This window comes from Schistocerca gregaria, chromosome 3, assembly GCF_023897955.1.
Source record: "Schistocerca gregaria isolate iqSchGreg1 chromosome 3, iqSchGreg1.2, whole genome shotgun sequence".
Lineage (NCBI taxonomy): Eukaryota > Metazoa > Arthropoda > Insecta > Orthoptera > Acrididae > Schistocerca > Schistocerca gregaria.
The window spans coordinates 267,616,034-267,631,682 of record NC_064922.1 but is presented as its reverse complement, the minus strand read 5'-3'; the positions used below and the strand labels follow the sequence as shown (position 1 = coordinate 267,631,682).

The 15,649-nt window shown below is 38.7% G+C and overlaps 1 protein-coding gene across 3 annotated transcripts in view; it reads right to left on the bottom strand.

Moving 5' to 3' along the window:
• Positions 1–15,649, bottom strand: part of LOC126353941 (uncharacterized) — a 155,561-nt gene that overhangs the window by 18,836 nt on the left and 121,076 nt on the right. For all 3 annotated transcript variants that reach the window (XM_050003219.1, XM_050003220.1, XM_050003222.1), the window contains one exon: positions 12,343–12,644. In XM_050003219.1, the coding sequence (XP_049859176.1) occupies positions 12,343–12,644 (302 nt within the window). The remainder of the gene's footprint in view (positions 1–12,342; positions 12,645–15,649) is intronic.

The window sequence follows — 15,649 nt, the reverse complement described above, 5'->3', positions numbered from 1 at the left end:
GATATTGTCTCTATCATGTTGCAGATGCTTAAAGATCTGCATTTCTTCTAAGATATCTAATTTTAAGCCCTTGACCTCAGCATGAAGTAGCTCAATGTTAACTGGAGGGCTCGGCGCATGAGCCGCTTGCACAAGATGTTCCGCATAAGTGGAGCCTTTAGTACCGTCACCGCTTCGCGTAGGAATATGCTCTTTATATCTGAGACCCAGAGCTCGCCCTGTTTGCCCGATGTAAAATTTTGGACAATCCCCGCATGTAATTTTATATACTCCTGATTTGGAAAGTTTATCGCTCTTACTCTGCAAGGAGTGAATTAAATTCCTATGTAGACTGTTGTTAGTAGAATAGGCGATTCTGAAATTATGGGCTCTGAGTAAATGCCCCAATTTGTAACTTATATTGCCTATGTAAGGGATAGATATTGTTACCACCTGTTTGTCATCTACCGCATCCCCTAGGGTGGAAGACGTAATATTTTTTCCCCTTACTTTCTTATTATACATCTGTCTTACCAACTGAGGTCTATAGCCATTATTTATAGCAATATTCTCAAGTGTGACAAGTTCAGTTTCTACCGCATCTGGTGCAAGAGGGATAGCTGTAACTCTATGAATACTAGAATGAAAAAAGGCCATCTTATGGGCGTATGGATAGGCCGAGTCTGCAGGTATAATATTGTCGGAAAACGTGTTTTTCCGAAAAATACTAAATTCAATGTGGTTGTCAACTACTGTTAATGTGAGGTCCAGAAAATTTAAGAACCTAGTATCGGATTCTCGCTCAATTGTAAAACTGACATTAGGGTGAAGCTCATTAAAAATCGAAAAAATACGATCTACGTCACTTCGAGAACCATCAATGATTAGTAAAATGTCATCAACATATCTCTTGTAAAAATTTATTCTCTTAAGAATCTCTCTGTCGCTGGCAAAAAAACTGGACTCTAAGTAGTTCATAAAAATTTCTGATAAAATCCCAGCTAGGGGGCTTCCCATAGCCAAACCTGCTGGTTGTAAGTAAAATCTCCCATTAAATGTGAAGTAGTTGTGTTTCAAACCGATCCGTAGCAGCATCATCAACTCATCGATCTCATTATCCAACAGTTTTTTATGGTGACGTAAATTGCACTCTAATATTTGCAGTGTCTGGTCTACCGGTACATTAGTGTACAAACTTGTTACGTCAAATGATACTAGTTTAGACTCTTCAGAACAAGATACCTCGCGTAAACTAGTAGCTAGCTCAATGGAATTTTTAACGGAATAGTTTTTACTGAAAACGAAATTTTCTTTAATCTTAATATGCAAGTATTTCGCCAGCTTATGATAGGCACTTCCCGTACTGTCCACGATAGGGCGAATAGGGTGATTTAACTTATGAACTTTAAACTGGCTTCTCAATTTAGGGGGCTTGGGATTCATGTTTATCAGCCCCTTCTTTCGAAATTCTCCTATCAAATTTTTGGTGTTTTGGAGCCCGGTTCTAATTTCTTTTTGAAGAGTAATGGTGGGGTCTTTGTTAAGCATAACTATCCCGTTGTCATTGAAAAAAGCTTCGGTCTTGTCTATGTATTCTTGCTTTGTGGATATAACTACGGAGTTTCCCTTATCGGCTTTAGTAACAATAGCATCATTTTGCGTTAGTTTGCGGTTAATATTCCTTAAAACCTTTGTATTATCCTGTTTGTGTGTGCTGTGTGCGACCTTACTCATAATTTTATAGGCATCGTAAGCAAATCGGGTTTGTTTATCATTATGCATTTTGGCATAATCTAGACCGACTTTCAAGTCAACTATTGTGTCTTCTAGAATTTTCGGATTTGCTTTGCTAGGCTCAAAATTAAATTTTAATCCTTTAGAGAGGAGAGACTCCTCTTGGGGCGAAAATACAATGTCTGTTTTATTAATGACCCGGTCAAAGAATTTTTTAGGTTCAGCTATAAAATCACTGTGAGTCATTTTTTTAACAGGTTCCTGCTTCCCAAGTAAGTTAGCAATTTTTCTGTCATGTCTGTTGGCAATCTCTTTCATTTGTAGAGCCAACCACTCATTTGCCCTAAGCCAAAACGCGTCTATTTGAAAGTTAAAGTGAACAGAATAAAACTTCGAAATTTCTAAGTACATCATATAAGCTCTTTCATTCAACTTATCTTTCTTGGCATATAAATCGGAGATTCTAGCATTGAATACCTGGTAACGCAGTTTCTTTCTAAGGATTGGCATTTTTCGGCAGGATTTACCTACGAAACCATCTATAAAACTTGGGGAGAGGTTGAGCACTCTACACTGTTTAATAAAGTCAATAGCCATGCTTGCCTTAGCTCTTTTCAAAGTAACATCTAAGTATCTACTTGCTGCATCTGACACCTCGGCTGGTACGAATTTAAGAACCTTCAACACTGCATCGAACCATCGAACACATGCTGATGTGAGGTGGAGTGTACACCATTAAGTTAAGTTATTCTTTTGACTTTGTTCACATGTACTTTTGTGTGTCATCTTTTTCTTTTATAAATATATAGCTATGCTGAGCTTTTAATTATTGACAAAGGTCTTTACAGACACTTTTGAATTTATTGTTCTGAAGAAGGTGTAGTTATCTACACCGAAACCTAGGTAAACACTAGGTGTTTTTTCGCAATCGAGGCGGATCTCAGTCCATTAATATATTAACAAACGATTGCTGACGCGCTGCAATGTTGAAGGTTCTAAAATACATCAGGATCAGGGATGAAGTAGGATTGATAGGAATAATTATATTTGTCGGAAGGAAATAATCTGGGGCATTCGATGGTGCATTAACAATCCATCCGGTCATAAAGTCTGTGTTGTGTGCAGACAAATCACTGATGCAGTGTGGCTTGGAAGGAGATGTGGTATAGAAGGTGGTGAATAAACACAGGAAAGTAGAGAAAGAATGGACACTGAAAAGAGTAATGCTTTAGAGAACAGTAACAAAGGAAACCCACGCAGGGTTGTAGGATGGAAGGAAGCTGTTCGGCAAAAATTAAACAATGGAAACTCCAGCTACGAATATCAATACTGTAGGAAAAGAGATTGCTACTTACCGTCAGGTTGCGGACAGGCACAACTAAAAGACATTTACATAAAACTTTCGGCCACGTCTTTCATCAGTGAAAGAGAGAGACATGCCATTCACACACAAAAGCAAGCACATCATGCACACGTGGCTGCTAACTCCAGCGTCTAGCACAAGAATGCAACTATCATGTTGGATCATGATGATAGGTAATCAGAGCCCTGGTGAAGGATGTGGTTCAGTTGTTCCAGTCTGGAGTGGCACTGAGTGATAGAGGGGACATTCGTTTGTGGCTCGTTCTTCGCGGGTGGGGGTGCAGGGGTGGGAGGATTGAGGGTGTGAATGGAAATGGCAAGGGAGATGTGTCTGCAGACTAGGTTTGGTATAGTGCCTGACTGTGAAGACCTTGGTGAAACCCTAAGCATACTGGGCAAGGGAGTTTTTGTCACTGCAAATACACTGACCTGGTTGGCCTGGCAGTATGGGATGGATTTTTTGGTATGAAAGGGATGATAGCTGTCAAAATTCAGGTACTGTTTGTTGGTGGTTGGTGGGTTTAATGTGGGCAGACGTGCAGATGGAGCCATCACTAAGCAGGAGGTCTACATCTAGGAAGGTGACATGCTGGGTTGAGGAGGACCACGTGAAGCAGATAGGAGAGAAGGTGTTGAGGTTGTGAAATCCACAAACCCAACAATGCTGCCCCCCCCCCCCCCCTCACCCCCCTCTGTGACTGGTTATTGTGCCTCCCTGTAAGAATTTTGGTCCTCACTGGCTAGCAGCTCCAACCAATTGCCCATAATCTAGCCTCCCATGTCAAAGACACCAGCCACTTCTTTCGCCGAGTCTCCAGCATTGCCACCCCTTTACCACCTGGATCCCTACTCATAACTGTTGGTGCCATCTCCCTGTACACCAACATCCCTCATGCTCATGGCCTTACTGCTATTGAACACCACCCTTCCCAACATCCTTCAGATTCCAAACCTGCTACCTCATTTGTTATTCACAGTACTAACTTTTTCCTAATCGACAACTACTTCTCATTTGAGGGGAAGGTACATAAACAGATCTGTGGCACAGCCATGGCCATCTGCATAGTACCCTCCTAAACCAACCTTTTTATGTGCCATCTAGAGGAGACATTCCTAGCCTCCAAAACCAGGCAAAACCCAGAGTCTGGGTCAGGTTCAGCGACAATATCTTAATGATCTGGACCCAGGGCCAAGATAACCTGTCGTTGTTCCTTCATAACCTCAAAGCCTACTCTCCCATCTGCTTCATGTAGATCTCCTCAACCCAGCATGCCATCTGTTTAGATGGTAACATTTTCCTCTCTGATGGCTCCATCCCCACATCGGTCCATATTAAAGCCACCAACCACCAATATCACCAGCATTTTGACAGCTGTCATCACTTTCACACCAAAAAAATACCTCCCATACTGTCTGGTCACCCAAGGTCAGTGCAACAGCAGTGTCAAAAACTCCCTTGCTCAATATGCTGATGTATCTGCAGTGGCAAATACTTCCTTGCCCACAGACAGGCACTATTCCCCAGACATAGTCCGCAAACAGATCTCCCGTGCCATTTTCTCCTCACACTGCCAATCCTACCACCACCCCCATGAGCCAACCACAAAGGAATGTCTCCTTTATCACCCAGTACCACTCCAGACTGGAACAACTGAACCACATCATTTGGCAGGACTTTTGATTACCCATCATCATGCCCTGAAATGAGGGACATCCTACACGAGATACTTCCCATGCCTCCTAAAGTGGTGTTTGGTCACCCACCTAACCTCCACAACATCCTAGTCCATCCATATCCCATTCCTAATCCCAATCCCTTGCCAAAAGTATCATATCCCCTACAGAAGACTCTGGTGCAAAACCTGCCTAACCCATCAACCCAGCACTTCCTGCTCCAGGCCTGTCACAGGTTTATCCTTCCCCATCAGGGGCCGGGCGAACTGTGAAAGCAGCCATGTCATTTACCAGCTCTGCTGCAATCACTGCACAGCTTTTTATATTGATATGAGTACCAACCAGCTGTCTACCAGGATGAACGGCCACCACCTGTCCCCACACCTTCCAGCCAACAGTTTCCACCCGCTTAGTCCTATCACCTCATCTCCATTCTCATCTCCTACTCTTTATCTGCAAGCCTCTGTCAATGAATCCGCCTGTCATTCCATGCTCCTCCCCTTTTTTTGCTCCTTTTATCCCCACCTCCCTGCCCCACAGTCTCCTGATTCTGTGCCTGTTGGCATTCTTGACCCTGCACACTCCATCAGATAGCGTTTAGCTCTTTCCCTATCCATACACTACTATCCCTTCCCCTTCCCTGCTCCTTCCACATTACTACTTGCAGTCCATGCGATATTTACATTCTGTCTCGAGACACTGGAGTTAGTGGTCATGTGTGTGTAACGTGTGCTTGCTTGCGGATGTGAATCACATGTATCACCTTTTTACTGATGAATGCTGTGGCCAATAGCTTTAGGCAAGTGTTATTTAATTGTACCTGTCTCCAACTTGACATCTCTTCTTTATTGTAAGTAGTTATCTGCCTATTCTTACATTGTTGATATTCCTATCTGGTGGTTCCATTGTGTGATTTAAAATTTATTTAGTCCTGCATATATGATGGCCAGGGCTTTGTTAGAATTCATTGTTAAGGGGCAGCTGAGCTGTAGAGTAATTGGGTAGCTGTTTGACTGTTCACAGTGGCTGGAGGGCTATTGAATGAAGAATGTATGTGAAGTTTTAGAACAGCAGAAAAGTGAGTGACACTGATAACCAAATACAATGGAAAATCCAGGATGGCATGTAACAATACAAAAGAAGGAAAAGTTGCTACTCACCATCGCCGCTATATAACCAAATACATTAGAGTTGAGCCAAGTACCACAAATATAGAATTATTTTGCAAGTGTACAAATACAAGAAGGTTAAAATAACATATAATTGAACCAGACCCATGAACAAACATAACTGTACTGAGAAATGCATGTGTCAATATATTGTTTGTTTATTGTATGATATCATTGTAATCACCCATGTAACATATACTACAGGATAAAAGGCATTCTTTATATTTTTTTCGTGCATCGTTGTCTTCATCATTACACATCCACACTGCTCTAGATATACACCTACATCTATACACTCCAAAGCATTGTGAATTGCTTGGCAGAGAGTGCATTCCATTTTACCAGTTATTAGGGTTTCTTCCCATTGCACTCATGTATGGAGTGTGGGAAAAATAATTGACTGAACGCCACTGTGCAAGGTGTAATTATTCTAATTTTATTCTAACAATCCCTATGTAAGCAATATATAGGGGGTTTTAGTATATTCCTAGAGTCATCATTAAAAGTTGGTTCTTGAAACTTTACTTGTAGATTTTCTTGGAATAGTTTATGTCTATCTTCAAGATCTGCCAGTCAGTTTCTTCAGCATCTCTGTGACACTTTCCCACAGATCAAACCTGTGACCATTCGTGCTGCCCTTCTCTGTATATTTCAATTTACCCTGTTAGTCACATTTGGTATGGGTCCCACACACTTGAGCAATATTCTAGACCGGTACACAAGTGATTTGTAAGCAATCTCCTTTGTAGACTGATAGCACTTCCCCATTATTCTACCAATAAACCAAAGTCTACCACCTGCTTTACCCAAGACAGCCTATGTGATCATTCCATTTTACACCCCTACAAAGTGTTACATCCAGGTATTTGTATGAGTTGGTTGATACCAAAAGTGTCTTATTGATATTATAGTCACAGGACACTGTCTGCCTGCTTAGGTGAATGGTAAAATGCTTGCCTACCATGCAGTGGGTCCAGGTGCGATTCCTGGCCAGGTTAGAGATTTTCTCTGACCGTGGACTAGGTGTTGTGTCATCATCATGATCATGATCATCGTCATATCATATCATATCATATCATATCATATCACTACTGAGACGCTAGTTGCCCAATGTGGCATCACCTGAAATAAGACTTGCACATGGCGGCTGAACTTGCCAGGACGGGGCTCTTGAGACTAAGTGTCTCCAAAGAAAGACGTCAGAAGGTGATAAGTTCGGTGACCTGGACAGCCACCTAATGTCTCGTGAAGACAGATGTCCAGGAAAAACTTTCTCAAAATTTCTAGAAAACACTGAGAAGTGCGAGCTGTGGTTACCCAACGAACTGTTTTAACTTAGGTTGGAGGAAGGTTGCTATCACATGACAGCAGGGATTTGAATTAACAGTCACCATCACATGTTTAAGTGCTAACACTTTTGGGATTGCTGGGCAGACACATTCAAATGCGTCACATTCTCCAGCATTGTTACAATGTGATCTTTTCCTGGACGCTGTAGTATCAACAATGTTTGGTGCCTCATTTGCTCAACAGCTGAAAAATATTTTTCTGTCTAATGATATAGCACATAGAAAAAATTCAGACATTTCTGATGATTTTCTCAAGTAGTTAATTGATAAATTGCGTGAGAACTGTTTTTTACTTCAAGTGGATGAAGCAGCTGATATTCATAAAGATGCTCATTTGATTGCTTACACTTATTTCATTGATGTGTTTAACATATGAGAGGAATTGCTTTTCTTTACTCTATTTTAGTAATGCACAATGGCTTTCATGGGGTAATGTACTAAAAGAATGTTTGAACTGTGGAAATAGGATTTTGTTTCTTAAAGGAGAAAGAACACTCTCTGGCATGCTGTTTCAGCAATGCAGTTTTTCTATTGACATTTTTGAGAAATTCAATATTCTTAACTATTCATTTCAATGTAATCGGGCAATTGTATTATTTTGGAATGAAAAAGTGAAGGCATTAGGAAAGAAATTAGAGCTGTGGCAAAACTGAATGCTAAGTAGCATGCTAGATATGTCCCTTCTCTGGAGTCAGTGTTAAAAGATACAATAATCTGATACTTCTAATGTAGATTAAAGCTCGCCTTCATCATCCTGCTTCCCTTCGACAAGTATTTCAGCAATTCAGAAATGCTCCTGGACCGTCATGTCTAAATACAGAACAGAGCAACAACTTATTCATCTTACTTGTGCGTTATAATCACTGAAGAGTAAACTTAATGAAGCATCTTTGTTGGAGTTTGGGATACATATCAGCAAGGAATTCCCAATTCTGAGACAAAATGCAATAAAGATCCTGATTCCTTTTGCAATAACATACACGTTGTAGACTTTCTTTTCAGCTTTGTCAGCTATGAAGTCTAACTACCATTCAAAACTAAAAGTACACAAAGAACTTCAAGTTGCTGTTTCTTCAATTACACCACATCTTGAAAAACTGTCATCTCAAATGCAACCTCATCCATCACACATAACTTTGTAATTTAAATTTGTACATCTACAATTACAAACATACTCTGCAAGCCACCTCAGCGCATGGCAGAAGGATCCTGTACTACTACTGGCCACTTCCTTTCCAGTTACAATTGTAGATGGAGTGAGGGAAAACACAACTATCTATATGCCTCCATAAGAGTCCTAATTTTTCATACGTTATCTTTTACGCAAAACGCATGTTGTTGGCAGTAGGATCATTCTGCATTCAGCTTCAAATGATGGTTCTCTAAATTTCCACAGTAGTGTTCCTTGGAATTGAGCTCCCAAAGCTGCTCCATAACACTTACATGTTCTTCATGTGCTTACCAGAAACAAATCTAGCATCCCACCTCTGAATTGCTTTGATGCCTCCTTTATGGCTCCCAAACACTGAAGCAGACTCAAGAATAGGTCGCAATATTGTCCTATATGTGGTTTCCTTTACAGGTGAACCACACTTTCCTAAAATTCTCTCAATAAAATGAAGTTGACCATTTGTCTTCCCTACCACAATCATCATATGTTCATTACATTTCACATTGCTTTGCAACATTATGTCCAGATATTTAAATGACATGACTGTGTCAAGCAATACACTACTAATGCTGTATCCAAACATTACAGGGTGGTTTTTCTACTCATCCACATTAACTTACATTTTTCTACATTTAGAGCTAGCTGTCATTCATTACACCAACTAGAAATTTTTTTAAAGTCATCTTGTATCACCCTACAGTCACTTGTCTTCAATACCTTCCTGTACACCACAGCATCATCAGCAAACAACTGCAGACTGTTGCCCACCTGATCATTTATGTATATACAAATTAACAGTGGTCCTATCACGCTTCCTTGAAGCACTCCTGACAATGCCCTCTCTAATGAACACTCGCTATTGAGGACAACATACTGGGCTCTATTATTTATGAAGTCCTTGAGCCATTCACATAAGCTGTTTCACATGAGTGATTCTTTCTAAATCCTTTTCTGCTGAATTGTAAATATAGTTCATTTAATAATTTTTGAATAAATAAAAAAAATGCTGTAAGATAAACAATTTGTTCCATATTTTCATTATAATAATTCATGTAGTTTTGGTTTCTGTTGTGTAAAATTCTTCTAAGCTGAATTTGGCAAAACAGAGAATATCGCAAAGAAAATCTTACAAAAATGACTATTTTTGTTCATAAAATAGGCTTGGTAGTGGAGGTTTCATGCTGTTTCTCCTCACAAAGAGGGGCTTCAGGGAAAGTAGTTAGAGAACCACTGCCTTAACTGGTTCAATGACTTCATTAATAATGTATCATATTTTCTTTTTGATATGAGGGCTGAAATGGCTCTTAGCAATATAGGACTTAACATCTGAGGTCATCAGTCCCCTACCTAAACCTAACTAACCTAAGGACATCACACACATCCACGCCTGAGGCAGGATTCGAACGTGCAACTGTAGCAGCAGAAGCAGCACAGTTCCGGACTGAAGCACCTAGAACCGCTCAGCCACAGCAGCTGGCTTTGATATGAGGGATCACCAATTTAGTATTGGAGGGAAGCTTGGAGGGTAAAAAGCATTAAGAGAGACCAAGAGATGAATACACTACATAAATTCAGAAGGACGTAAGTTGCAATAGTTATTTGGAGATGGAGAGGCTTGCACAGGATGGAGTAGCACAGAGTGCTGCATCAAACCAGTCTCTGGACTGAAAACTTCCACCACCACCACCCACAACAACATGTTGATTATACATTTTTAAGTCTTGTTACATTTAATATTCAGACTTGATTTTGAACTTACTCTATTAACTTTCACTAACTGTTGAAATTATCTGCTAGAGAGGCAAACAATACAATGTGCCCAGCAAAATTAGGTACTCCTCTCCCTCCTCCTCCTCCTCCTCTTTGGCAATGAAAAACATTCATTAGGGCTGCTTGCCTGACTCTTCATACAATTCTGAATTTCCCATTTTCTGATGACATTTAATGAAAGTTCTTTCAGAGAATTTCCCATTATTTTGATGACGTATAATGAAAGCTCTTTCAGAGATGGATACATTTCTGGGATGTCTTGACTTTCTAAGTGATCTTGTTACTCAAGGGTTGTTTCAATGTATTTTTTGAAACATAGTGAAAATCTTTCTAAAAATCTATGAATTTCAGACAGTGTGGTAATTCTTACTCGTTGCTCTATTCTCCAATATCTTTAGCAACTTGAAATGGGTCTACAGTGCTACATTCACTTCTTCTATTCTTTGCTTGATTAAAATCGAATACTTGTTCCTGCAAGATTGTTGAACTTTTTAATGAATGTCTTGAATATTAAGGAGTGGCAGCAGAATAGTCTACTGTATTTTGGTTGGCTCTGAGCACTATCCAACTAAACTTCTGAGGGCATCAGTCACATAGAACTTAGAACTAATTAAACCTAACTAACCTAAGGACATCTCACACATCCACGCCCGAGGCAGGATTCGAACCTGCGACCGTAGCGGTCGCTCGACTCCAGACTGTAGCACCTAGAACCGCACAGCCACTCCGGCCAGCTATTGTATTATCGTATGATGTTTGTTTCCTTTCTCCTGCAACAAATTTCTAAGGTATTATTTTGCCTCCAGCTATATTCATTTCTACTGAAACATTGACATCTCCAGGCAACTCCCCCCTCCCCAGATCTGGCAGAATTCACAGTACTAATTATGTCTCTGATTCATTTTTGAACTATACGAACTTTTAAAGAAATCTTGGAATGCTTATAAAATTTGCTCACTGTTGTTAGTTCCTCAGCCATGTGCCAGCATAACTGATAAAAAGTGATGTATTTTCCACAGTTTCCATTTTCTTCACACATTTATTGTTTTCAATAGTTTTCCTTACAAATTACCTCTATCTTCTCACACCATCTTGAATATATTTCCAAACATTTATTTTAAAATTTACATATTTTAAAAAATCTGTTGTTCTATCACATTCCATTGATTTTCCTTGGAATTCTTACCTCCTATTTAGTGTATCATTTGACATTTTCTTTTCTTTTGTCTTCTTCATATCTGCAATATCTTTTTGCTCCTTTCATAAAAATCTTTGTTAAAAAATTTCCCCTTCTTCTACTTCTGCGTAACATTTACCTCTCAAGATGCTGAATTGGTATGTTTCTTTTTAGCTCCACATGTACTAAAACTATGCATCTTACTCTATTTTACGTTTGTTGTTGCCTAAACGTACTAAGGAAAACAAATTATTGTTCTTGGCAAATTCTCGTAACATGTGACCACATTAATTTCTGGTACTATACTTAAAGCCTCCCACTGCAGGATAGTTCTTCAGTTATACCCTTTCCCATTAAAATCTTTTATCATCAGGTTGCAGTGTGACATTTTGCGTTTATCATGTTCTGTAACTCATTGCACAGAATCGAATATTTTCCATAGAAAGTCTTAATTACTAATACATGCCATGTTGTCCTGACTGAGATTACTTCAATATCTGTAATACTGTTATTAATTTTCTAATTTACAGGACAGCTACATCTGAATATTTCTCCTGCTCTGTTCCCCTGTGAAAATGGATGTTCTGACTTGATTTTAATATATTTAGTCTTTGTTTATTCGCCGTGCATGTGATAACCTTACAATATCCTGTTTAATAGTGACCAGTTTAAATAATTTTGTGACAGTTGTGTGGCACATTACTATTCAGCATAGCTAAGAATTTACCCCCCAACACCTTTGATTAGGAAGTGATACTCTGCGATCTACTGATATTATATCATTAAGGGTAAATGATTCTATTTTAAAATAGTAAAGGAGAGAGATGTCTTTTATCTCCAATAAAAATGAACTATAGTTAAGAGCTAGCATACATTGCTCTAATTATTTAAGTAGGAACTCATATTTACATTCCACTAAGAAAGTTGTTGCAAACTGTATGGTTTTTATTTTATTACCATCAGTGTTAGAGCTGGTCCCTGAGATATCAGCTTTGGCACTAGAGGTGGTACTGCTATCATCTAATGACAGCAGACTACTGCTATTGTTATCTGTGGAGTTCCTTCGTTCTTTATCAAACCGAGGTGACTTTCCTCTGCCAGGGTCTTCCACAGTGCCACCAGAGTAAGCATCAAATGTATATGCAACTGATCTTTCAATCACAGGCATGTTTTCCTCTGTGAACCCATGGACTTTCTTGTAATGAAACTGCAGGCACTGCTTGGTCGTGAATGCAGCTGTACATCCAGTTTCTCTGCATCTGCAATTATAAGGTATTTCTTACAAACATACATCTAAACAGGTAAACACAATGCCTGAAACTGAGCAACTTTCTAGATTACTGAATACAAGATACACACAAAATATGTACACGTGATACACTGTTAAGTAAGTAAGGGATGAACACGTCTCTAATATTGATAAACAAATAAGTAAATACCAATAAACTATTTTACAAAAAAAGAGTGCCACAACCATGACTTCTCCACAAGTAGGTTAGGTTAGTGTTGTTTAACGTCCCGTTGACAATGAGGTCATTAGAGACTGAGCGCAAGCTCGGTTTAGGGAAGGATGGGGAAAGAAATCTGCCGTGCCCTTCCAAAGGAACCATCCCGGCATTTGCCTGAAACGATTTAGGGAAATCACGGAAAACTTAAATCAGGATGGCTGGAGAAGGGATTGATCCGTCGTCCTCCCGAATGCGAGTCCAGTGTGCTAACCACTGCACCACCTCGCTCAGTCTCCACAAGTAGACTACTGATTTATTACTATAATGAGACTCCCATCCTGCTGTCCTACTAATATATAATTTGGTTCTTTGAATGCTGTAGGATTGTAAGATCGATGTGTGTAGAGACATTGTACTGACTAGTGTCAGTTGCAGCTCCAGATACAGCAAAGAAAATAAATAAATCTGATTGTTAATGCCAAGTTCAGAGAGAATATTGTAAAACAAAGCCAATTTAAAGAGTGCTTAAGGTAAATACTTAAAATTGTGCAAATATTGTAATATATCTGATTTCATGATGGTCAGGTTGAGAGAGATTAGGCTGAGTACAGTGTTGGACATATGACTAAGGTTTTAAACAGGCTTGCAAGCCAGAGCTGGGGGTCTTTTGTGGGTATGTGGTTGAAGTAGTAAGGTGTTTGAAAGGTTTTGTGTGGCCACAGAGCCACTTTCAGTTTAACTGTGGTAGTTCGGATTTATGAATATTTCTATGTCCACCAATTCAGGACTTAGAATAATTATGCAACTGCAAATGATGGTGAACTTAAAGTGTCACAGGCCAGTTATCAGTGACAATAATTTTAACTGCAGTAAAATTTGTTAATGATTAAAGACTAGGGTGCAACTGTTGACCTTTATGATTACCATACAGATATTTTTTTTCTCTGGTAGGGCATTTGTTTGCACTTGCTACTGACTGTGAAATGCTCTGTTTGCACTACAAATGCATCGTCCAGTGGTATTTCCATTCAACTGTGATGTATTAACAATCTGTGTAAGGCCACCGTTTGGATTCAAACTTGTGTATAATTATTTTAATAAACTTAAACAGCCAACGATAACCCATCTGTTTGTAGCCAATATTATTATCCTGTAGGGTCTTTTTTTAATGTTTTCTGTTTAATGATCACTATGTATATACAGGGTGTCCCAGGAGGAATGGTCAGTGTTAGGGGTATGACAGGAACAATAATTTGAAGCAAAAAAGGCTAGTAAACATGGCCTCTGAAGTGCATATGAGCATTTCTTCATCTTCAATACTGTGAAACAAATCTCTTCTACTGTAACATCTTTGCTTCCCATATTTTTCAAAGAAAGAAGAAGAAAAAAATGTCTAGTAAACATGGGCTGTAAAAGGCATACCTTAAGAGCTATGATCAATTGTTCATTAGGAGAGATGTGTTTTACAGTAGCTAAGATGAACAACTGCTCATAGCTCTTAAGGTGTTTACAGGACATTCTTTTCTTGTTTTGATCCAAACTACAACCTCTCAAAATACAAAAAGCAAAGAGGTTACATCAGAAGAGATTCATTTCAGAATATTGAAGATGAAGAAATACTCTAGGCTCTTAAGGTACATGTTTTAGAGCCTATGTCTAGTAGACTTTTTTGGCCTTAAATCATTGTTTCTGTCATATGTCTGAATGTTGACCAATCCTCTTGGTATGTCCTGTATTTATTTATTTAATTATTGCACTATCTGTCATTGCTAATTAAGATGTTTCATGAATAATCCATGCTTCTATAAAGGCTTGATGCAACAGCGTGTGAATGAACCTCTTTTGACCAGATGACTCATATTAAAATCTAAGGTTGTGTGTTCACTCTCTGCTGGTTAGGTAACAAGAAACTGATGTTGACTGGAGATTAATTTCACATTATTGTTGCTAGAACTGTGGTGAAGTTGCAATCTACATAAAGGTTCTTGATAACCAGGAAAACAAACCACAATGTGTTTTGAAGAGCTCATCTTTAATTTCATTAATTAGAGGAACACAAAATGAAGAAAACTGCAACAGTTTTTGAATCAATAATATTTTATTGTTTTCAACCAATTTTGGAAAAATATAATTGCATTTTCTGGCATATGTTACAATTGTGAATAATTTTTTTGATGACTGCTTGTCCATAATTGTAACATATTGTTTCCATTGTTACAGTTGTCCAGACAATGGAATTACATTATTCTGAAACGGACTGTAAACAACAAAATATTACTGATTCAACAACTGTTGTGTTTTTCTTCATTTTGTGAAAACATACATGTACAGTTGCCCCATGAAAAGAACTCTTTGTAGATTCAAACATTTATGAACCAAAATGTTATCTTTGCAGATATAATTTTCTTTCTATATTAGACTGAGTGCCCTAGTTATTTTATATGCTGGACCATTTCTTGAGGTGTCCAAGAGCCTACCTGAATGTCCTTTCTTATAAAATTTCATATGGGACCCTAGTTGTAGTGCAGGCAGATTCATTGCAACAAATGGTCTCAATTCACATTCCATTAGTAAAAAGTAAATCATTTTTATCATATTTTTGAGTGAGTTTGAAACTTATTATTTCAATCCATAACTATTTCTTAGAGTACAGTTAGATGTAGATGGTGGTCAACTGCCAATTCCTCCACCAAAGATCGATATTCTACAGTGCTTGCTGATTTGAACATCTTCACTGATCATCAACATTATCCATCACATCATTAACAAACAAGGAGTAGTCAAAAAATATGGTGAATTATTTTTTGGCACTAACT